Consider the following 19,925-nt stretch of genomic DNA (forward strand, 5'->3'; position numbering starts at 1 on the left):
AGGTCTAGACCCCTCCCACCTTCTCTCCCCTCCAAGGCCAGGCAGCGCCAGAGGTGGGTGGGACGGATTAGAGCCAAGCCAGGCTCTTAGAGCCAGGTATTTTACTGTAAGGGCTTTAAAGAAAGCAAACACAGAGTGAACATCTGGCCTAGCGCTGGATGGCTGACTGCTCAGTTTAAGGCAGGAAGGGGGAGTGTGGGGGGGGAGTACAGGGGGGGTGGGATCTCCTGGGCTGCAAGAAGACAATGAGGCAAACATGCCTTTTCTCTTTGTTTAATGTTTTGTTTTCTTTGGCATAAAAATGAAAGGAGAGAGATTAATTAGGTCTTACTCATTAAGAGTCTAAGCTTTGAAGGCAAAACAATCTGGTTTTAATCCCCTCTTCTGCACATGCGGCTTAGCCTCTGGGCACCTTGGTCTCTCATCTGTGGAATGCCACTTGCAGGAGCATTATCTCGGGGTTAGATGGCGCGCTACAGGGTCAAGGGCTTCACCTTGCACCTGGCAGCAGAAGGCACTCAGAATTAGCTGTGATTGTCATAGAAAGTCGTCGTGAGAAAATCAAGGGAAAAGAGAAAGAAAAGAAGCACAAAGAACAAAACAGAAGTGCCCATTGCCTCCTCTCTTGGCATTAGTAAGAGCTAATGGTCTCAACTGCTTTCCTCCTCTACGACACTCTTGACACTGTCTCTCTCTCTCTCTCTCTCTCTCTCACACACACACACACACACACACACACACACGCATGTGCTCTCTGATTTTATTTATACAAACATCAGTTTCTGCCTTTCTGACTAATTCACGTTCTGAGCACATCCCAGGGATGTTGATGGTGTTTCAGTCTTGACGTATCTTACCTCCACCCAAATGGCTCTTTTTAATTTTTTGGTAATTTGCAAAGAATACCCAGAATTATACATTTCTAGCCAGTTTTCCGGTCAGTTTCTTAATATAAACTGAACTTTCTGGTCAAAGAACATGAACTTTGGGACTCTCCCACCCAACATCTGCATCCAAACCATTTTGCAGGACCGAATGGTTGAGCACAATAAAGGGGCGAAGTGTCTGCCCCCATCTTCACCCACCAGGTTCTTTTCTTTTTCTTTATCACCAATGTAAAATGAAGATAATTCACCAAGACCCAGTTTCAAAATTGAAAGCCCCACTCAGAAGCAAGCCATGAAACCCTGACCATGTCTCTACTTCCTCATTGCTGTGGCCCTGTAGCTAAGAAAGCATGCCTCAGGTTCAGGGACTAAAGTGGGATGCCCTTCTGTATATGCTGTGAATAGGTCTTATTAATGTTGGTTAATAAAGAAGCTGATTTGGCCAATAGCCAAGAAGAATAGAGCCAGGCAGGAAATCCAAGCAAAGATAAAGGGAATAGGAGGGTGGAATCAGGAATATGCCAGCAGCCGCCAAGGAAGCAAGATGTGAGAGGTAACAAGCCATAAGCCTCGTGGTAAAATATAGAATAATAAAAATGGGTTGTTTTAAGTTGTAAGAGCTAGTTAATAATAAGCCTGAGCTACTAGGCCAAACAGTTTGTAATTAATATTAAGCCTCAGAGTGGTTATTCGGGAACTGGTGGGTGGGAGAGAAACCTCCAGTTACAGGGGGCTTCCCTGGTATTTCTGCTCAGCACACCAGTGACTTCCTTTATGAATCCAAAATCAATGAATGGCAGCCACACCTCAGGAAAGATGGGTGGAAGGAATTCCAGTTGGATGAATTTTTGCCATCGCATGTTCTGAGATGTAAAAGCAGGGCTATACTGCAGATGGGAATGGGGGCTGGCTTCTATTTTTTCTCTTCTAGCATCTCACAAGGCACTATCAGGCAGGGTGAGGCTGGCCCCCACCACCTCAGTCCTTACTATAGGCTATAGGCCTTCTGACACAGGGTAAGACTGGGACCCCCCTACACACACTTCAGGCCTGCTGACCTTCTCTCTGGCAACCCCAGCACACTCCCCAGCCTACATCCAATACTCACAGTCGCTCCAACTCCTTCATGTCATCAAAAGCTCCGCGCTCCACAGCTCCAATCTGGTTCTCCATCAGCTGCCTGGGAGACAAAGAGACAAAAGAGCTATAGGGTGCTAAGCAAGGGTTCCTAGGAACCCCAACAAGCTTTACTAGAGCAGTGTGGGCTCAGAAGTGGGACGCGAGCCTTTCCCAGGCCCCTAGTTCCAACTGAAGTGGTCACAGCTTCACACATTCCCTGGCTCAGGTTCCACAGAAAACTCTGGCTGGCAGAGCAGCACAGTGCCAATGCTCACGGCTATGCTCAACGAAGGTGCTAGGCTTCAGGGCACTTGCTGTCCTTTGGCCCAGAGCATGCACCCAAGAGACATGGCCAGCACGATGGAGGAAAATCATCCCAACTGGGCAGAGCCCACACACATAAGCAAGAATGCTAGTTGCCAGACAACACCTCCACTGTCTGCACCATAGTCCGCCTAGGGCCATCTGCTGATGAAAGGAGTGGGTGCCCAGGCCAAGCAACCACCTGGCTCCATGGGATTCTGCAACTTCCCGACCAGCATGCTCTGATTCGGAGCATCTGACTGGTGGGCAGCGTTTTTCACCAAGACATGAAATGCTGCGTGATCATTTTGGAGATACTGAAGTACTTTTTCTCCTGCGTTCTCTCCCCTCTCCTCTCCCAAGCAGATGGGTTGCATGCTCCTGCATGCTTTGGGCAGGGTTTGAAGCATGGTGTATACTTTTCTCTCTGCTGGAGGCCTATGGGAAGAGTTCCAGGAAGAGAGGAGGACTCTCCAGAATGGGAAGAGGAAAGTTTTGGTCAATGTGGGTCGGTTCTGGAGCAGCAAAGACTCCAGGAACTCATCGCCCCCAATCTCAAGGTGGATCATCCACAAGGTCCCCCCACTCACTCCAAGGCCCCCAGAACTGTGAAGTGTGCAGTTCTGAACCTTTGTACAATCCTAAGTGGGAGCTAAGGGGTTCTGCACATGTGATGGTGAGTTTCTTGCTAGCCAGACGGGGCAGGGCCTCCAAATCTAACTGAGGTGGTGAGGTCAGATCCCCATGTTCCAAGGCTGCCTCTGCTCCCCAATATCAGCAGAGCACAGAGGAATGGAGACCCCAAACGAGCCTCTCACCTCTGCCCTGCCTGGCAGGCACTATGGATGACCCGCTGCTTAGCAGGGCAGTACTGGCCACTTCCAGGATCTCCACTCACACAGCTGAGTGAGTGAAGTCATGCCTGTCTTCTGTCCCCCTCAGCATTCTCTTGGCCAGGGCCTGCGGCCTCACTGAGGAGTCCTTCTGAGATCACTGGAGATGATGGCTATGCTGCAGTTTCCCCACCCCCAAACCCAACCCCACTCCCACCACCCCACCCTCCACCCCCACCCCCTGTCTGATGCACTGTGCTCTCAACCCCTCCATCTGACACATTGAATCTAAGGCCCTGTATGATGCTTTGGAAGCAAGGCTGTTAGGGACAGTGGGAAAGTGATGGGGGTGAGCCCTGATACCCAGGGATTAGTGAGTCCTCTCTGTGTGCTCAGGGAGCCAGACCACGTGATGTCCTGGCAGACAGATGCCTGATCAGGACCAGCATCACGGCCTCCAGAGCCTGAGCAAAACCTGTCTGTAGTTCAGCTTCCAGCCGTTGGTGCTCCACCAGAGCAAGCTGAACTAAGCAGAGACCTGTAGATTTTCCAAGATGCCTGCTCTTCCTTCATTCCCAGAGATAGAAAGAGCCAAGACTGCCGCATTCAAGTCCCCCGCCATTCTTTTCAGCCATGTGAAAGGCAGTAAGTAGCCTCTCTGGGTTAGGATGCTCAGCATCACCCCCTCATCCACTCAGGAGGCTCCACAACAGAAGGCCTAGGCTAGCTTGTGCCTCTCAACCTCCCCTCCAGAACTCTGTCTAGAGACCCAAGGCAGGGAGTGAGGAGAGAGGCAGACCAGAAGGGGGACAGCAACCCGTACTCACAGCACTCGAAGCTGTTTGAGCCCAGCGAAGTCATTCTTATGGATCCGTGTGATGTTGTTACCATTGAGCTCCCTGGCAGAGAAAGGGGGGAAAAGAAGTGGTGAACAGAGTGGTCTGTGCCCCCAGGGCTCAGCTCAGACTCCTCTCCACCTGGCTCGGATCAAGCCGGTTACCTCAGCACCCCCTCACCCTCCCAGCCAAGAAGCCCAGCAAGCCTGAGCCCCTATACAGTTCACATTCCTGCAGCAGGAACCATGAACATGGCACATGGCTGGGGGTTGCAGAAACCAGCCAACGTGACTCTACTCTGGGGACTCACCTCGATGGAGAGATAGGTCCCAGAGGAGAGAATCTGGTGGGGGTGGGGGGCATTCCAGGTCATCCTAACGAAACCTCAGACTCCGTACCCATAAAATGAAGGGTGCCAATTGTGACAGCCTCGTAAACAGGTAAAGACCATGACTGCCCTTGGGAACACTGCGGTATCGTCATGGATGGCAGTGCTTTATTCTGGCAGGAGAAACACAGGAGGGTTGTGGATTTCGGGAACACTGAGGAAGTGAGACTTGAGCTGAGTACCACAAGACAAGAAAGGCCTGCCTGAGGAGGCGAGAAGCAAACTCAAGGAAAAGTCACTGAGTCAGTCAGCCCGAGTTTGAGGAGAATGGAAGACAGACTAAGAGTTCGGGGTTGTGGGCCTAAGCAAACACAGTGCCTGAGAAAGCAAGCAGAGAAAAAAACAAGGAGCCAATGAAGGGTTCATACAGGAACCCATAAGGCCATTCCTGAGGCAGTTAGGAACCTGGAGGACCTGGCCAAGGAGTCTGATGTCCTATCCCAGAGACCAGACCTACTGATGCTGTGGCTCTTCTTAGCCCACCACCCTGGGTGTCTGCCCCGCCCTCCCTTCCAAGGTCACATCCGCCCTTTCCTTGGCCCACCTACAGAAATGAGAACAGATTCTGACCTGCATCCTCGTGGGCATGCTAGACACAGACCCCACGTCAGAAGCCGTATGGCCCTTTCCACCCAGCCTCCCAGTGTTCTTTCAGACTCCATCCAGCAATTCCTCTTCCCAAAGCATCTGCTCAGCCTCAGGAAGCCAGGCCACACCAAAGGGAGAGTTCTCTGAAAATTTCAGTACCAGAAAGTTTGTGCGGTGTCTGAGCCACCGCAACACATACTCAGACCCCAGCATCTAATCCATCCTGAGGCAGGAGCCACACTGACGCTTCTTCCCCACCACTGCAGCCATTATCTGCATGCTTTTCATCAACCTAATGCCCCACCCAATACATACATGTATATGCACGCGCGCACGCGCGCGCGCGCATACACACACACACACACACACACACACACACACACACACGTGCAAATAGAGACTGTTCATTCATTTCCCAGCCGCCCAGAGCCGAATAACCACACAGAAACTATATAAACTACAACACTATTTGGCCAACAAATTAGGTGTCTTTCTTGCTACCTCTTATATCTTAAATTAACCCATTTCTATTATTGTGTGTGTCTCCACAAGGCTGTGGCTTACCGGGTAAAGTTCTGGCATCTGAGTCCTTCAGCAGCTACTAGGCATCACTTTGACTCCACCTACTCTCTCTCTCTCTCTCTCTCTCTCTCTCTCTCTATATATATATATATATATATATATATATATATATATATATTCTCTCTCTCTCCAATGGCCTCCCCACATTCATCCTGGCTCTCCCCTAGTCTGTTCTGAAAAGCCACAGCCACAGCGAGAGGAATCTTTATGAGCCATGAATCTGATCCCTGCGTGAGTCCTGGAATTACTCTATACCCCCATTACTGATGGAATCAAAACAATACCTCCTTACCATACATTATAAGCTCCCAATGCCTGCCTGAGACACTCCCAACCCCTAACTCCTAGACTCCAAGTCGAGCCCCTGAGTCCCTGATCAAAGTCTTTAAACCTGCCACCCCCTTGGCCTGGGTAGTCCTGCCCTCCCCTTGGCCTACCTTGTTCCAACCTTCCCTTCCCGGTGCAAACCTTCCTCTCCCAGAGCCACAGAGTCACCCTCTACGCCACAGTCCAAATCAGGGGTGGCGTTACAGGAATTTGAAGGAGCCCTGAACTGATGTCACAGCCCCCACACAAGACTACAAGTTTGTTCTATTCATATTTTTTTTTCCGAGACAGGGTTTCTCTGTACCTTTGGAGCCCATCCTGTAACTAGCTCTTGAACTCACAGAGATCCACTTGCTCTGCCTCCTGAGTGCTGGGATTAAAGGTGTGCACCACAACCTCCCAGTCCTGGTTTGATCATTTTTTGTTTGTTTTCCTCACCTCTTCCAGGGTCAAACATGGCACATGACACATGTTACGATAGGCTTTCTGGAAGCGTGTAGTGGATCTGCCTTGACTTGGTACTGGCAGTGCTGGCTTCAGTGGGTTCTCTGTTTCCCTCCCCACCCCCACCCCTAACCCGTCTGCACCCCACTTGATATATACATTCCTCAGATGGGCATATCCCGAACATTCCACGTGCAGAATGTGCGTCTTAACAGCAACCTATTCTCTCCCAGGGCCTTCTCCTAGATGAGCCCAGGGTGAACCAGGGAACACTGCTGGTGAAAGCAGCCGGGCACAGAGGTCCTCCAAGAGCATCGGCTGCAGTGTATGCAGGACAGCCTCCCAATGGAGGCTGGATGGCAGTCTGCTGGGCATATTTATCACTCGCGCACCCATTGGCCTTTGGCAGCTGGGAATAGTGCTGCTATGAACATGGATGCAAGGGTACAAAGTAGCTCTCTTCAAGGCTCTGCTCTCAATCCTTTGGGGTCACGCGGTATATTAGCTTGCTTTCTGTGAAGTGATGAAACACCCTGATCAAGGCTACTTATAGGAGGGCTTACTTGTCTTACAGTTCCATCATATGAGCCATGGGCACAGCAGCAGGAACTAGGTGCACAGAAAGAGTTTTTGAGCTCTCCAAGCCTACTTCCAGTGACATAATTCCTCAATCAGTGCCACCAATTGGGAACCAAATGTCGAGTTATGTGAGCTGCACAGGAGAGATCCTCACTCAAACCACTGCATACAGTAGTTCTTTTTTTTTTTTTCCTTTTCCTAAGACAGGGTCTCACTATATAGCTCTGTCTGTCCTAGAACTTGCTCTATAGACCAAACTGGCCTTAAACTCACAGAGATCTGCTTGCCTCTGCCTCCTGAACGCTGGGATTAAAAGCATGTGCCACCACCTCCTGGCCAGTAATTCTATTTTTAATTTTTTGAGACATTGCCATTCTGTTTTGCACAGCAGCTGCTTCCTTTGATGTCCTCACCAACAGGTGTTAGTTTCTGTCTGGGAATTTTTTTTAAATGGTAGCAATCCCATTAGGAGTGAAGGAATTGGCTCCAATGCAAATCTAATCCCATGGATACTTTTCTATCCTGAGAGTCACACTTCAACTGGTTCTTTACTGAGATGGTACCTTATGCTTGGCAATCCCCTTCTCTGAGGTGGGAGCTGCCCCCCTTACATACACACACACACACACACACACACACACACACACACACACACAAACACTCTGCAAACAAGGATCCTCCCAAATAGCCGCCAAGCCTTCCAGTTACCCCTACCAGCGGCCACTGACTCCCTGAGGCTGATCTCCACCTGCAACCTACTTCCCTGTACCCCAGCATCTCCTCAGCATCCTCCACCTCTGGATAGGATACCCCCCTCCCTGTGCCAGCTTAGTGATTTGAGTCTCCCTCAGATGTGCACAGGCAGGAATCAATGGTGGAGCAGGGGAACCAGGTGGCCTCAAGGCCCCAGTGCAAAGCACTGGCAGGTGCTTTGTACCGCTGAGTGAGTGAAGAGAGCCGGGCCTTATTAACATCTGAAGAACAGCAGGCTCCAGTCAGATTTAAAAGCTACCCACAAACACATCTCACAGCCCCATGACTCAGGGAGTCTCAACCAACCACTGCGCAGCCAGCTGTCCTGTCCCCGCTGCAGATGGCTCCACCTCTCTGAGAAGCTGGTTAAAGTAGCATCTTCTCCCAGGACTGCTGAGTAAGAGGAGAGCCTAGATTAAGCTGGAAAACATTTTTGCCGAGTCTTCCCTGAGGGGTGTCAATGGCGACCACAGGCACCATCAAGGTACATCTCTGTATCCACCCTTCTCTGACCTATTGCCCACCCTGCCCCATCCCTCAAGGGCCCTCCTCCCACCATTGCTATAACACAAGCAGGCAACTTTCTGGGACTGCTTGCCTGAGTTTCCTCGTGCTGCCCTCTCCTCCCCAAACTTCCCACCCACTCACCCCCACCATCTGTTCCTGCCTGCCTTCTCGTCTTCCTGGAAGCTGTTAGTCCCAGGCTGCAGTGATCCTGGCCTCCTGTGCCAGCAGCTGGCTTTGCCCTCATCCCCAGAGGGGTTGCTGGTCCTACCCTCCTCATCTTCCTCTCCAGATCCACCTAGTGCTTCCCACGGAGAGCATAGCTCCTCCCACACGTGCCTTCCTTTCCTTGCCACCAGCAATTCCTCTGAATCCTCTTGGTGTGGGTTAGAATTAGAGGCAGTCCTCCTGTGGCCTCACAGGGTACACTTTCTTCATTAGGAGACCCCAAAAGCAAGCAGCGCTTGCAGATCTCATTCTGTGCACCCCAAATCTGACTCTCCTGAAATCACCTCTGCCAAAGAATCAATATGTCAGGGATGAGCCTGGGAGTGTACAATTTTTGCTAGGCTGTACTTAGTTGCAGGTCTATCCCAGACTGGACCTGTGGGCTTCTCTGTGTGAGGCCTCAGCCCTGCGGAACTTCTATGATGACTGAAGATCTCTGTCTGGCTGTAAAACATAACCACAATCCTAGCAGCCCAAATCCACCACCTCACAGTTCTGGGGTCCAGTGTGTCTCACTGGGTTAAAGCAGAAGCACTCAGTGCTGCTTCCTATGGCCACCCCAGGCCATTAACTCTTTCCTTACATTTCACTGGCTGTGGACCTTGGCTTGGGGACTCCTCCTCAACAACCTCCAATTTCTTACTTCTGTCACCACATTCTCTGTCTCGTCCTGGTTTTTGTTCCTTTTTAGAGGGACCCTTGATAACACTGAGCCCACTCAGGTGACCCAGGATCACCCTCATTGTCTCATGATCTTTGGGTTGACCCATCTACAGTTGAGTTGTAAGGTAGTAGGGTTGAAAGTCCCCAGGGAATGGATATGGGCATCTCTGTGGGCTGTTACTCGGTTGACCACTATGACCTTAATTTCTAAGGCAAAGATCAGAACCCATGAGATGTCCCAGCAGGAGTGGAATTTTCAAAAGAAAAATAACTCATTAAACACATGTTTCTTGAGTGCCATGTTTCAGATACCATGGACAGAATGATACATGGCACACAGCTTGTGCCCTTGGGAAAGTAAAATTCTAAGGCACCCCCAGGCAAGTTACCCTGTTAAGGAGGTGCAGCCAGTCATGGCGCTGCTTGCCTGTAATCCCAGCATCAGGAGCCTGAGGTAGGCACATGACAAATCTGAAGGCAACCTATACTACATAGCAAGTTTCAGGATACAACTACATGGTGAGATCCTGTCTCCAAAAAGGGGAGCCTATTATGCTTCTCTGTCTTTCAAAATAAGTTGATTAAAAATAAATATATAAAGGACTAGGGGAAAAGAAAATAACAATTAGGCATTAATTGTTGAAGATGGGATTCATTAATCAATGTTGAATTAATAGCTGACACTTTGAGGGAACACAGGACTCTGCATAGTCCCCAGCTACTTAGCACCTGAGTATGGAAAGTCACTTTACGGTCGAGGACTCTAGTAGACATCATCTTTACCAGAAGATGCAGGTCAGCCAGCAAGTCTCATGGACGCATCTACCCATAAGACCCTCTGAGGACACATTACCCCTGTGACATTCTCACCAAAAATGCACAGGCTCATCCAAGTTATGAAAAATACTGAACAAGTCAGGCATGGTGATGCACACATTTAATCCCAGCACTCGGGAGACAGAGGTAAGTGATCCCTGTGGATTTGAGGCCAGCCTGGTCTACATAGTAAGTTCCAGGCCAGCCAGAAAAACATGGTAAAACTCTGTCTTAAAAACTAAACAAACAGACAGACAGACAGACAGACAGACAGACAGATAACTAGCCAACCAAATCTGTGAACTTTGCACAACATAACTAGCTAATGATCTTTCCAAAGAGTCAAGGTTATAAAAAGTCAGAAGGGATAAAGGCCTGCCCTAGACTGGAGGAGATTGAGGAGAGATGTGAGTAAAGACAGTGCGGACCCCTGGGATTCGGGGGCCATTGGGGGTGAAAAGAAGGAGAAAAGCCCATTACCTGGTTAATAATATCATAACTATTGTTGGCTAACTGCTCTGTGCTTATAAAGCTAGCATTAGGAGAAGCTGGTTGAAGCATATGTGGGAACTATCTGAATTTCTAATTCATTCAACTACTTTACGAATTAAATCAACTAAAACCATTTTAGAAAAAGAAAAGACTTTTTTAAAAAGAAGAATAAAACTGTAGCAATAATGACAGTGACAGAAATCACATAATCGACTTTCTCCGCAGTCGGCTGCCCCCCCTCCAACACCATTCCAATTATTCTGCACACCAAAGGGAGGCAGCAGAATTCCTGAAAACACCACTTACCCCTCCCAGCTCAAAACCCCTGGGGCAGATGCTCAAAGGGGCTGTCAACAGGACAGCAGATGGGCTTGCTCCGGCTCCCACCAGCCAAATCTGAGCTACTCTCAACATCGAATAGAAACATTAACAAACTAGATTCCAACAAATAATATAATAACACAGGTCTGTTATAACTAGACAAACAGATGGAGGAGAAGGGGAGATCCTTTCTTATCAGCTAATGGTGAGGAAAAGATGCAGCCAGGAGTCAGCCATTGGGTCTGAAGCCCCAGACAAAGTTCTGAAGAGCAGGTTATACACATTCAAAATGTCTCCCAGAGACTACTTAACACAGAAGAAAACAGGTCAACGTTGATATCTATGTGCCTACGGATCAGAGCGAAAGTCACCAATACCAGGACAGACTGACACTACTTGTCTCTTCACAGGACACAAAGAAAGGAACAATGTGATTTACTTAGAATTCTTAGTGAAAATGGGATGTAATCCTAAGGAACGGTTGGATAAAGCCAAGCTGAAGAATAGCCTGATAGCTGGACTATAGTCCTCAGTATGCCAAAGTCAAAAAGAACAAAGGCAGAGAAGACACCCCAACTAAAGATGAAGAGCCATGACCTCTAAATGCTATCTGATCAGAGTCTGATAAAACAGCTGACGAAAACTGGCCGTGAGTTACAGGATTGCATTGTCTGATGTTCTGAGTTTAGTAGATTTGTTGCTCTTAGAAAATATACAAATACTTAAAATTTTATAGGCCTTCAGCTTATTCTTAAATGGGGGGAAAAATCATGCGGCCAGATGTGGTGGTACATGCCTGCCGTCTGGTCCTTGGGATCCTAAGTTCAAAGCCAGGCTGGGCTGCAAAGTGAGAGCCTCCCTCAAAGACTGTATCTGAGCACGTGTGTCTTAAATGTGAGCGTGGGCTATCTAAGAAAGGACATAGAATAAAATGAACACCCAAGTCTGGTTAAAGGAGACACGGGAGTCCCTAACACTTCTGTTGAAACTTTTCTAACAAAATAAAAAAAATTGTAGAGAGCACAAGAGGGCTCTTTGTGAGTGAAGAAAATCATCTACAGTTGGACTCGGGAGGTGTTTGCTCAGCTCTGCTGATTTATTTTAAAACCACTGACTTTTCAAAAACTTAATACAAGCTTTTATACACAAGTACACGCACTCATGCGCACACACGCACACACGCACACACCATGACAGCTTCTCCTCTTTCTCAGCCCCCTGACCCAATGCTTTCCTAGAATTCACCCTTAAAATTCTTCACTCCTCGGGTGAATCTGCTCCTCCCCCCTCACCCCGACCCAAATCCATGTCACTCACCTCTGTTTCCCCAAATGTGCTCGCCCTTCCCCCACTCCACCTGCCTTTGAGAGTCAAACCCTCAGTTGGCTCCAGCCCTGCCCCAACCTCCAACCTCTCTCTCCCTGTCATGGCCAAGTGCCTCCCATTCATCTCCCTCATCTCTGCACTGACAGGACCGTTGGCTACAGGCTGCGCAGTAGTCTAAGCCCGTAGCTGGATGTTTCACGTCGACTTTACAGCCCTACGAGCAAAATGTCATCACTGGTCCCAGGAAATCGAGGCACCGCTGAGTTGCCCAAAGTCTCCCAGGTGGCAGCTGATGGAGCCAGGATGCAAAGTAGGCCATTGTCACAGCGATGCCTGCCTGTGCTGGAAGCCGCTGTGCCCCCGGTCCCTACAGATGTCCCTGCATACTTATTCTTTCTCTCCCACCCCCTGCAAGCTCCCAGAGGAACCAGCCCATACCCAGACCTCTCTTGATGTGATGCACACACGGCAGGTGCCCAACAGCTGTTTGTTGGCCACGGGCTAGGTTCCAGAAAGGAGAGGAGGGGGCGGCGAGCCCCATCAAAAACAGGAGCCAATTCTCCAATTCTCCACCCCCAGCGCAGCCCAGCTCCCTGGCTACTGCCCAAGGCCCGGCCGTCATCTGCTCTGTGTAATAAGTATTTGTATGGCGATAATTACAGCATTTGGGAAGAAAATCCCATTAAGCAAGAGCCCTGCCGAGCTGCTAATGCCGGCACAGAACTGGAGGCGGCAACTCCGCCAAACGCCTGCCCGTCTGCTCCCGATAACGCGGGGGCCGCCTGTCCCCACCGCCCCATACAGGCCCCGAGAGAGCATGGACGCCTCTGCCTTGCGGCTTCCAGCAGCACGGGCCAGCTCCTGGCACATTGAGAAGTGGTACTGAGGAAGGACAGAATCCTCATTCTGGTGTGGTCCAGGGCTCACAGCCACTGCCTGGTGAGAGAAGAGGGTAGTTATTGCAGGGAGCCCGCACTGAGTGGTCTCAGAATCCTTTTATGTCCCTGGAGCTCTCTGTCACATTAATAACAATGATAATCATGCCTTTTATTGGGCACTTGCTTTCTGCCAGGCTCTGTGAGGCACACAGCACCTCTCTGCCTATTATCGAGTTCAGTCCTATGGCCCAGCCTTTGAAGCAGGTCCTATCATTACCTCCACTTTATAGGCAAGAAACCGGGGACTCGAAGCGGTGCGCCTCTCCTAAGCACTTATCTCAATTTGCAGTTATGTCTTTATTCTCCTATCAACTATTCTTCCCGATCCCCTGCTGGACAGGAGCTTGGGGAGAGGCCGTTTCTTCTTCCACTCAGCAAAATGCAGGGAGCTCAGTAGACAGCAGCGATCTGTTGAATGAGGGAATGCAACCCCACAGGACGCCCCAGCTGCCAAGAGGCAGAGCAAGACTAACAAAACGCCAGGCGGGCGATACCAGAGTCATGCCATCACGACCCTCCACCCTGCAGAGTCCCTTCTCCCTGTATCCGAATTGCAAGGGGCAGAAGAAAATTTGCTCAAGTAAGACGACCACATGCTCTGAGGAGCGGGAGCCCAGGAGAGTGGCCTGAAGCATATGGCTGAGCCTCAGCAAATACCTCCCAAGCACACCTGAACCTTCTAGCCTTCAGCACGGGCTTCTCGCTGTATTAGCACCAAACGTTTGAATTATGAAGCATTTCATAAACTCATTATGAGCAAATCCTTGGGAAGGTCTTATGGGATAGGAGGTATTATTCCCACAGGCCGAGGGAAGGCAGGCTAGCAGCCACATGCTACCGTACAGCAGCATATTTCCTGCAAAGCTGTCCTTATCCCCTTCATATGTGGGCAGAAGGGTCGCATGCAGGTGAAGGACCACCGCTGGGTCTCTGTGCCAGCTGCTCAGAGTCTAGCACTAAACTTAGCACCCTGGCTACCATACCAGTGCCTGTGAGAGCAGGAGACTCACCCCCACCAGGGCCACCTCCCTGCTCAGAACAGTCTCTGCTGTAGGACCCCAGAGTGGCTCACCCAGCCAGGCCTTGATGGCAGACTTGGCCTCAATTCCAACATTATATGGATTCTTTTGTTTGTTTGTTTTGTTTTGTTTTGTTTTTTTCCGAGACAGGTTTTCTCTGTGTAACAGTCCTGGCTGTCCTGGAACTCAACTCTGTAGACCAGGCTGGCCTTGAACTCACTGAGATCCACCTTCCTCTGCCTCCCGAATGCTGGAATCAAAGATGTGTACCACCACTGCCCAGCATTATATAGATTCTACATCGGCTCCCCAAACCATGAATGTGACCATCGACTATCCAGCAGCTTAAGGAGAGGAGCCCAGGCTAGTCACAGACCTTGGCAGCTTATACGCAGCTACAGCCGGATAGACCAACCAGAGAAAGGACACGGGACACAGACCACAGCAAGAGAGCAAGTCTTACAGCCTGACAAGTGACAAATATGGTAGACCGGAGGAGGGGATGTGCAGTGGGGGTGACAATCAGCATCCTGGCCTTCCAGGGGCCCTGCCTCTATCCTTGGAAGACTGCATGGATGTTCAGCAGACATCTTTCCCTCTCTGCACCCACAGGAGATTCAGTGGCAAGCCCAAACTACAGGAGCCACGACAGTGAGGCAGAGCAGTGTCCACACAAGCTAAACCTGCTTGTCATACTCCTGGGTACTCTAGTGCAAACCATTAAAAAAAAAAAATCCCCCTGAAAGTCAAAAGCCTTGAGTGGAAGGAAGCAGGAAAGTTAACATTTGGCCAGTGTGGCTGAGTCCCTCTGAGGGTCCTGCAAAGACGAGACTCTTGCAGCATCTTGGCAGCAGGGTCTCCAGTCCTTTACTCCCCGCTATAATTGTTGTTACAGTGAATTATTTAGCATCCCTTCTCATCCGTCCACCCAGCCTTCAGCCTCTGTGACTGGACCAGTTTCCTCAACAGCACTGGGCCTTCCACAAGCTCTCCCCAGAAGTCTCCACAGAAAACCACTTTCTTCCCACTTGGGAACAAGCCGGGCAGTGGTGGCGCACGCCTTTAATCCCAGCACGCGAGAGGCAGAGGCCGGCGGATCTCTGTGAGTTCGAGACCAGTCTGGTCTACAAGAGCTAGCTCCAGGACAGGCCCTAAAGCTGCAGAGAAACCCTGTCTCGAAAAACAAAAAAAAAAAAAAAAAAAAAAAAAAAAAAAAATACCACTTGGGAGAACAAGTCAGAACTGAGAGAAACAGAATATATGGTCATAAAGTTGCTGGGGCCCCTGGGCTACAGTCAGGATTCTCAGCAGACTACAGACACACAGCCTTGCAGAAATTTCCCAGCCTGGGGAGCTGCTGGCTAGTCCCTGCTCAGCACACACGTCCAACTCCCCTAAGATGCTCACTCTGGGCTCGCACCCAGACATCCCCAAGTCAGTGTGAGGCTGGAGAAAGGCTTTTCCGGCCCTTCCTAATCTCTCTTTACAACCTCTTCCTCCTCTGGACACTGTGATTCAGCCTCAGAAAAAATCTGAACTGCTCGCCGCCAGGCCAGCCACTCCTGTCTGCAGGCTTTGTGCTCAGGCAGCCACTCCAACCTGTGCTGCCTGCGCTCCACTGACAAAACCCACTAACCCTAACAATACTCCCCAATCTTCTAAGAAGACCCTTCACTCCCCCAAAAAGGGCTTCTTGACCCAGTGTTCTCACAGGGCTAGCCTGGCCTCTCCCTACATCTTCTAGCTAACTGTCCCCTGTCTAGTCCTTCACACCATCTGCCCTTTGAAGGCGGAGACAGACTCACTCTCTGTTGGGGTCTCTGCACCCAGGGTAGGCACTGTTTTGATGAAGCATGAGACGTCTCTTCCTGTGCTACTGATAGTCCTTTACTTAGCAAGTATCAGAAGTCTAGCTTCTTCCAAACACGGCCTTCCATCCTCCCAAGGAGCAGAAACCCATTTTAACCCAAACTCTTTTTCCGTATAGAAAACAACTAAGGTTCGGAGGAGTCTGGTAACTTGTCCTAAGTCTCACAGCCACTACTTCACAGAACTGCTTCAAACCTGGGCTGTCTCCAACCCTGCTCTGCTCTATCCCAAGATTCACTTTATCTCATTGATTATAAAAGACTAAAGAGCCACGCAGTGGTGGCACACGCCTTTAATCCCAGCACTCGGGAGGCAGAGGCAGGTGGATCTCTTTGAGTTTGAGATCAGCCTTATCTACAGAACAAGTTCTAGGACGGCCAAGGCTACACAGAGAAACCCTGTCTCAAAACAAACAAACGAACAAACCAACCAACCCTCCCCTAAAGAAAGACTAAAGGAATCATGAAAGTCAAAACAGACCCTATCCTAAACTTTCAAAGTAGCAGGAAACAAGAATGCCGAAGAGTCAGCTTTAAAACAAAGGAGCGGGGCTCATGTGTTTTATGTGCAGGCTACTGCCAGGATAGCAGCTGCAGAAGAAACACACCACTATGTAAAGCAGGGGACAGAAATAGTGTCCAGAAAGAACAGGCCAATCAGGTGACTGATGACCTCAGAGATCCTCCAGACTTTTTGGTCATTAGCTCCTCTCCAAGTCCGTGAGGCTGCCTCGAGGAAACTCAGTTTGGTGCCACCCCCAATTTCTACACACACACACACACACACACACACACACATATACCAATTCCCAACTAGATTGCATATAGATTGCAAAGTCTCTAAAACTGTCACAGGAATGTCTCAAACCCAGCCAAAGAGAGTCTGGGGCAAGTGTTCTCACTAATTGCTGGCCTTGGTACTTCAGAGTTTGATGTATCAAACAGTTCTCCCCGGGGTGTGCCTCTGACCAGCTGGGACTCATGAAAATATGCTCAAAAGTTAGCAAAATATGTATACCTTTTCTGGAGCTCACTGCAGTCACCCAGAAGTGTGGAAAGAAAGGGGGAACCCTCTTCAAAGAAGCCAGCAGCAGCCTTTTCCAAAGTAGCAATGAAAATCTCCCGGTGTGGTCACCTCTGAGAGCTGTACAAAAGCCCTTTGAATGACTAGAAATCCACTGGCAAGACACACAGACCCGTGTCCTCACACTACTGTGGTGTTCTTAGATGCTGGGACTTCACACAGACCGCATTCGGCAGGAAAAGAAAAAACATATCACACAGGTCTCTAAACGCAGGCTCTACCGTGCTAAGCAGGTCTAGAAAGGGTGGAGTTCCCTCAAGAATCCAGAAGTAGAAGAGAACAAGGGAAGAGGAATGGTGGCTTTTGTGACTTGTCACCATCAATATCTTCAACCTCGAGCCTCGCTCCAAGCGTCTCCCCTCTCACCTCTAGTATCATTCCTGGGCATCTAGTCCAGGACACATCTACCCTTACAGGGTTCTGAATGTCACATGCCCCAAACCCCAAACCCAAGGCCCTCGGGTTCCATTGTCTGTCTGCCGGCTGGGAATGGGGACAGAAGGAGGGGGTATGTTGTTGACACCTTTAAGGGAAGAATTAGCAAGGCTTTGGGGACAAACAATGGGTAGAATAAGAGCCCAGAAACTTCTGCTCCGTGGCACCAAGCAGCCAGCCCTGGGAGCCCAAATCCACCTGCTCGCTCAGAACCCATCCAAGCCCCAAATGTCCAAAGGGAGACACTGTGCTTGGCGTGTGTGGGAAGATTTTCTCCTGGGTGCCAGGAAGACTCTCTGGCACCGATTCGCAGGTATCCTGGCGGAATAAAATGCTGTGCTGTGGGAAGGGACTGCCACCGTGCAGAGCGCAACGGGCAGGTGTGAAGATGGGCTGGCAACACGTCCAGGGCCCTTTGAATCAGGCACCTGGAGACAGCGGCGCTCTTGGCTACTGGCTTCCGAAAGACCTTACCAAGGCACCGACTCCTCTACTGGCAACGGAGCCCAACAGTCTTGCGCCCCCACCTCAGCCCCGGCCCTCGGATGCGTCAGGGTGGAAGAGCAACCTGGGCGGGGAGGAGTCCCAGTGGACGGGTGGAGTCGTACTCACAAGCGCTCGGTGTTCCGTGGGATGTTCTTGGGGATGGCCTGTAACCCTGTGCCATGGCAGTCCACGGTGGTGCCGGTGCAGGTGCAGAGGGCGGGGCACGCCGTGGCCCCCAGGCGCCACGCGACTGCCCACAGCAGCAACCAAAGCTCCGGTCTGCTCAGTCCCGAAGAGGACCTGCGCTGGGGCGTCAGCGCCATGGTGCCCTCACAGTATCCCGCTTGCGTGCCAGACGGCTGCAGCCGCTGACCATCCCCGTCTGGGGCCGTCCCCAGGTGCTATCCCCGCCGAGCCACCGAAGAGCCGGGAGGGATCGTGCAATGCGACCTAGCGGTACGGGTGGCACCTAGATGCTCCCAGAGACCCGGTCAGTGCTCGGATCCAGGAAGGGCGCCTTAAGCAGAGGGCGCAGGACTCCTCTCCCGGAACTCGCTGCCAGCGTCTCCCTCTCCCTCACTCCAGCTCCCAACTGACTGCTACGAGGAGGAAAATGGGCAGGCCTCGCGCGCGCGTACCTCGCGTGCGCGCGCGCCCGCGCGCGCACATACACACACACACACACACACACACACACCCGCACGCTCGCTCGCTCGCTCGCTCACTCACACCCGGCAGTCATCCATCAATCGAAAAGCACGCATCCAGAGCCAGACCCCTTCCCGCCCTCCCCCCAGCAGCACGGACCACCGCCCGCTTCCTCCCAACCACTCCTCTGCCGCAGCAGAGGCCCAGCCGCTGGCATACAGTTTCAAAGGTGCAACCTCCCAGGCGCCAGGGGCTTGGGAGAAGGGGGGTTGCAGGCTGGACCTGCTCTGTAGGCTCTCTCTCTCTCTCTCTCTCTCTCTCTCTCTCTCTCTCTCTCTCTCTCTCTCTCTCTCTCTCTCTCTCTGTCTCTCTCTCTCTCTAAGGATGTGTACATTTAGACCAGCCACTTCAGCACCCGCAGCTGCTGGCCCAGAGGACCAAAGGGATGCGTACACACACACACACACACACACACACACACACACACACACACACTGCCACACCTTCTCTGGGACCGCAGACTTTCCCTATGGCTAAAGGAGTCACCAGACCCCAACAACTTCCTTTGTCAATTGTTGGTGAAGCTTTTGGTCCCAGGTTGCCTCTCCAAGTTGTTCAGCCTTGGACCTTGAGTGCAAAACCTTGAGAGAACACAAAAGCCCCAAGCCAGGTTAGTCTTCCTCCCTCAACACCAGCTCTCCCGAAATGGCAGTGCTCTTCCCCCCCCCCCCCCCCCCGGAGAACAGAAGCAAGCCAGCCAGTCAGCCAGCTGGGGTAACAAGAGTCCTGGCTGGGCTTTGTGTGCGGGGGGAGAGGGGGGTTTCTACCCAAGCCTCATTACTCGTGTATCAATGGGGGAGCAGGCCTGTCTGGGAGTCTTGGAGATCCATCAAACATCCTTCTCCACATCTGACAGGTGGAAACAGATGCAAAGGAATATTTGCTCCTATCATCAAAAGGCCACAGTCTGAGCGGAGAGAGCACACAGCCTGTTGAGGAGAAAACCGCCACCCAGTCATCCACCACCTGTATAGGACCCTGAGCTTCACAGTCCCATGGGCAAGGATTTTTCTTATTCTGTCACAGTTGGGGGTGGGGGTGTGAATAGGAAATCCAGTGAGAGACAGAACTCCCTCTAACCCCAGAAAAAGCAAAGCCCCTCCCCCAAACTAAGGGCAGCTGTGGCTTGCTGGGGCTCTGAAGAGCTGAGCTCCAGTCGTGAGGGAGATCTGGCTGAGACATCTGTCACCCATTGATCATCAGGGTTGACTGGGTGATCTGATTGGCAATGTGGGTGTTCCCGTCCTCCTGCACGGCTCCATGTGTGTCCCTTTCAAAACTTTGCCCTCCGTCAAAGAAAATGACTTTTCCCAATAGTGGATGGTTCTGTCCAGCGCTCCTCTGTCGGAACCTGCACACAAGCGCTGGAAACTCCAAGTGGGCTGCGCCCGGGGAGTC

The 19,925-nt window shown here is 50.9% G+C and overlaps 1 protein-coding gene across 1 annotated transcript in view; it reads right to left on the reverse strand.

Moving 5' to 3' along the window:
* The window catches only part of Slit1 (slit guidance ligand 1), a 143,007-nt gene extending 124,865 nt beyond the window's left edge, over nucleotides 1-18,142 (reverse strand). Inside the window, exons 1-3 of the mRNA XM_038336276.1 lie at nucleotides 17,946-18,142; nucleotides 3,970-4,041; nucleotides 1,996-2,067 (exon numbers count right to left, since the gene is read on the reverse strand). Coding sequence (XP_038192204.1) covers nucleotides 1,996-2,067; nucleotides 3,970-4,041; nucleotides 17,946-18,142 — 341 coding nt within the window. The remainder of the gene's footprint in view (nucleotides 1-1,995; nucleotides 2,068-3,969; nucleotides 4,042-17,945) is intronic.
* Nucleotides 18,143-19,925: the final 1,783 nt, after the last annotated feature.

Source organism: Arvicola amphibius, chromosome 1 (assembly GCF_903992535.2).
Source record: "Arvicola amphibius chromosome 1, mArvAmp1.2, whole genome shotgun sequence".
Classification (NCBI taxonomy): domain Eukaryota; kingdom Metazoa; phylum Chordata; class Mammalia; order Rodentia; family Cricetidae; genus Arvicola; species Arvicola amphibius.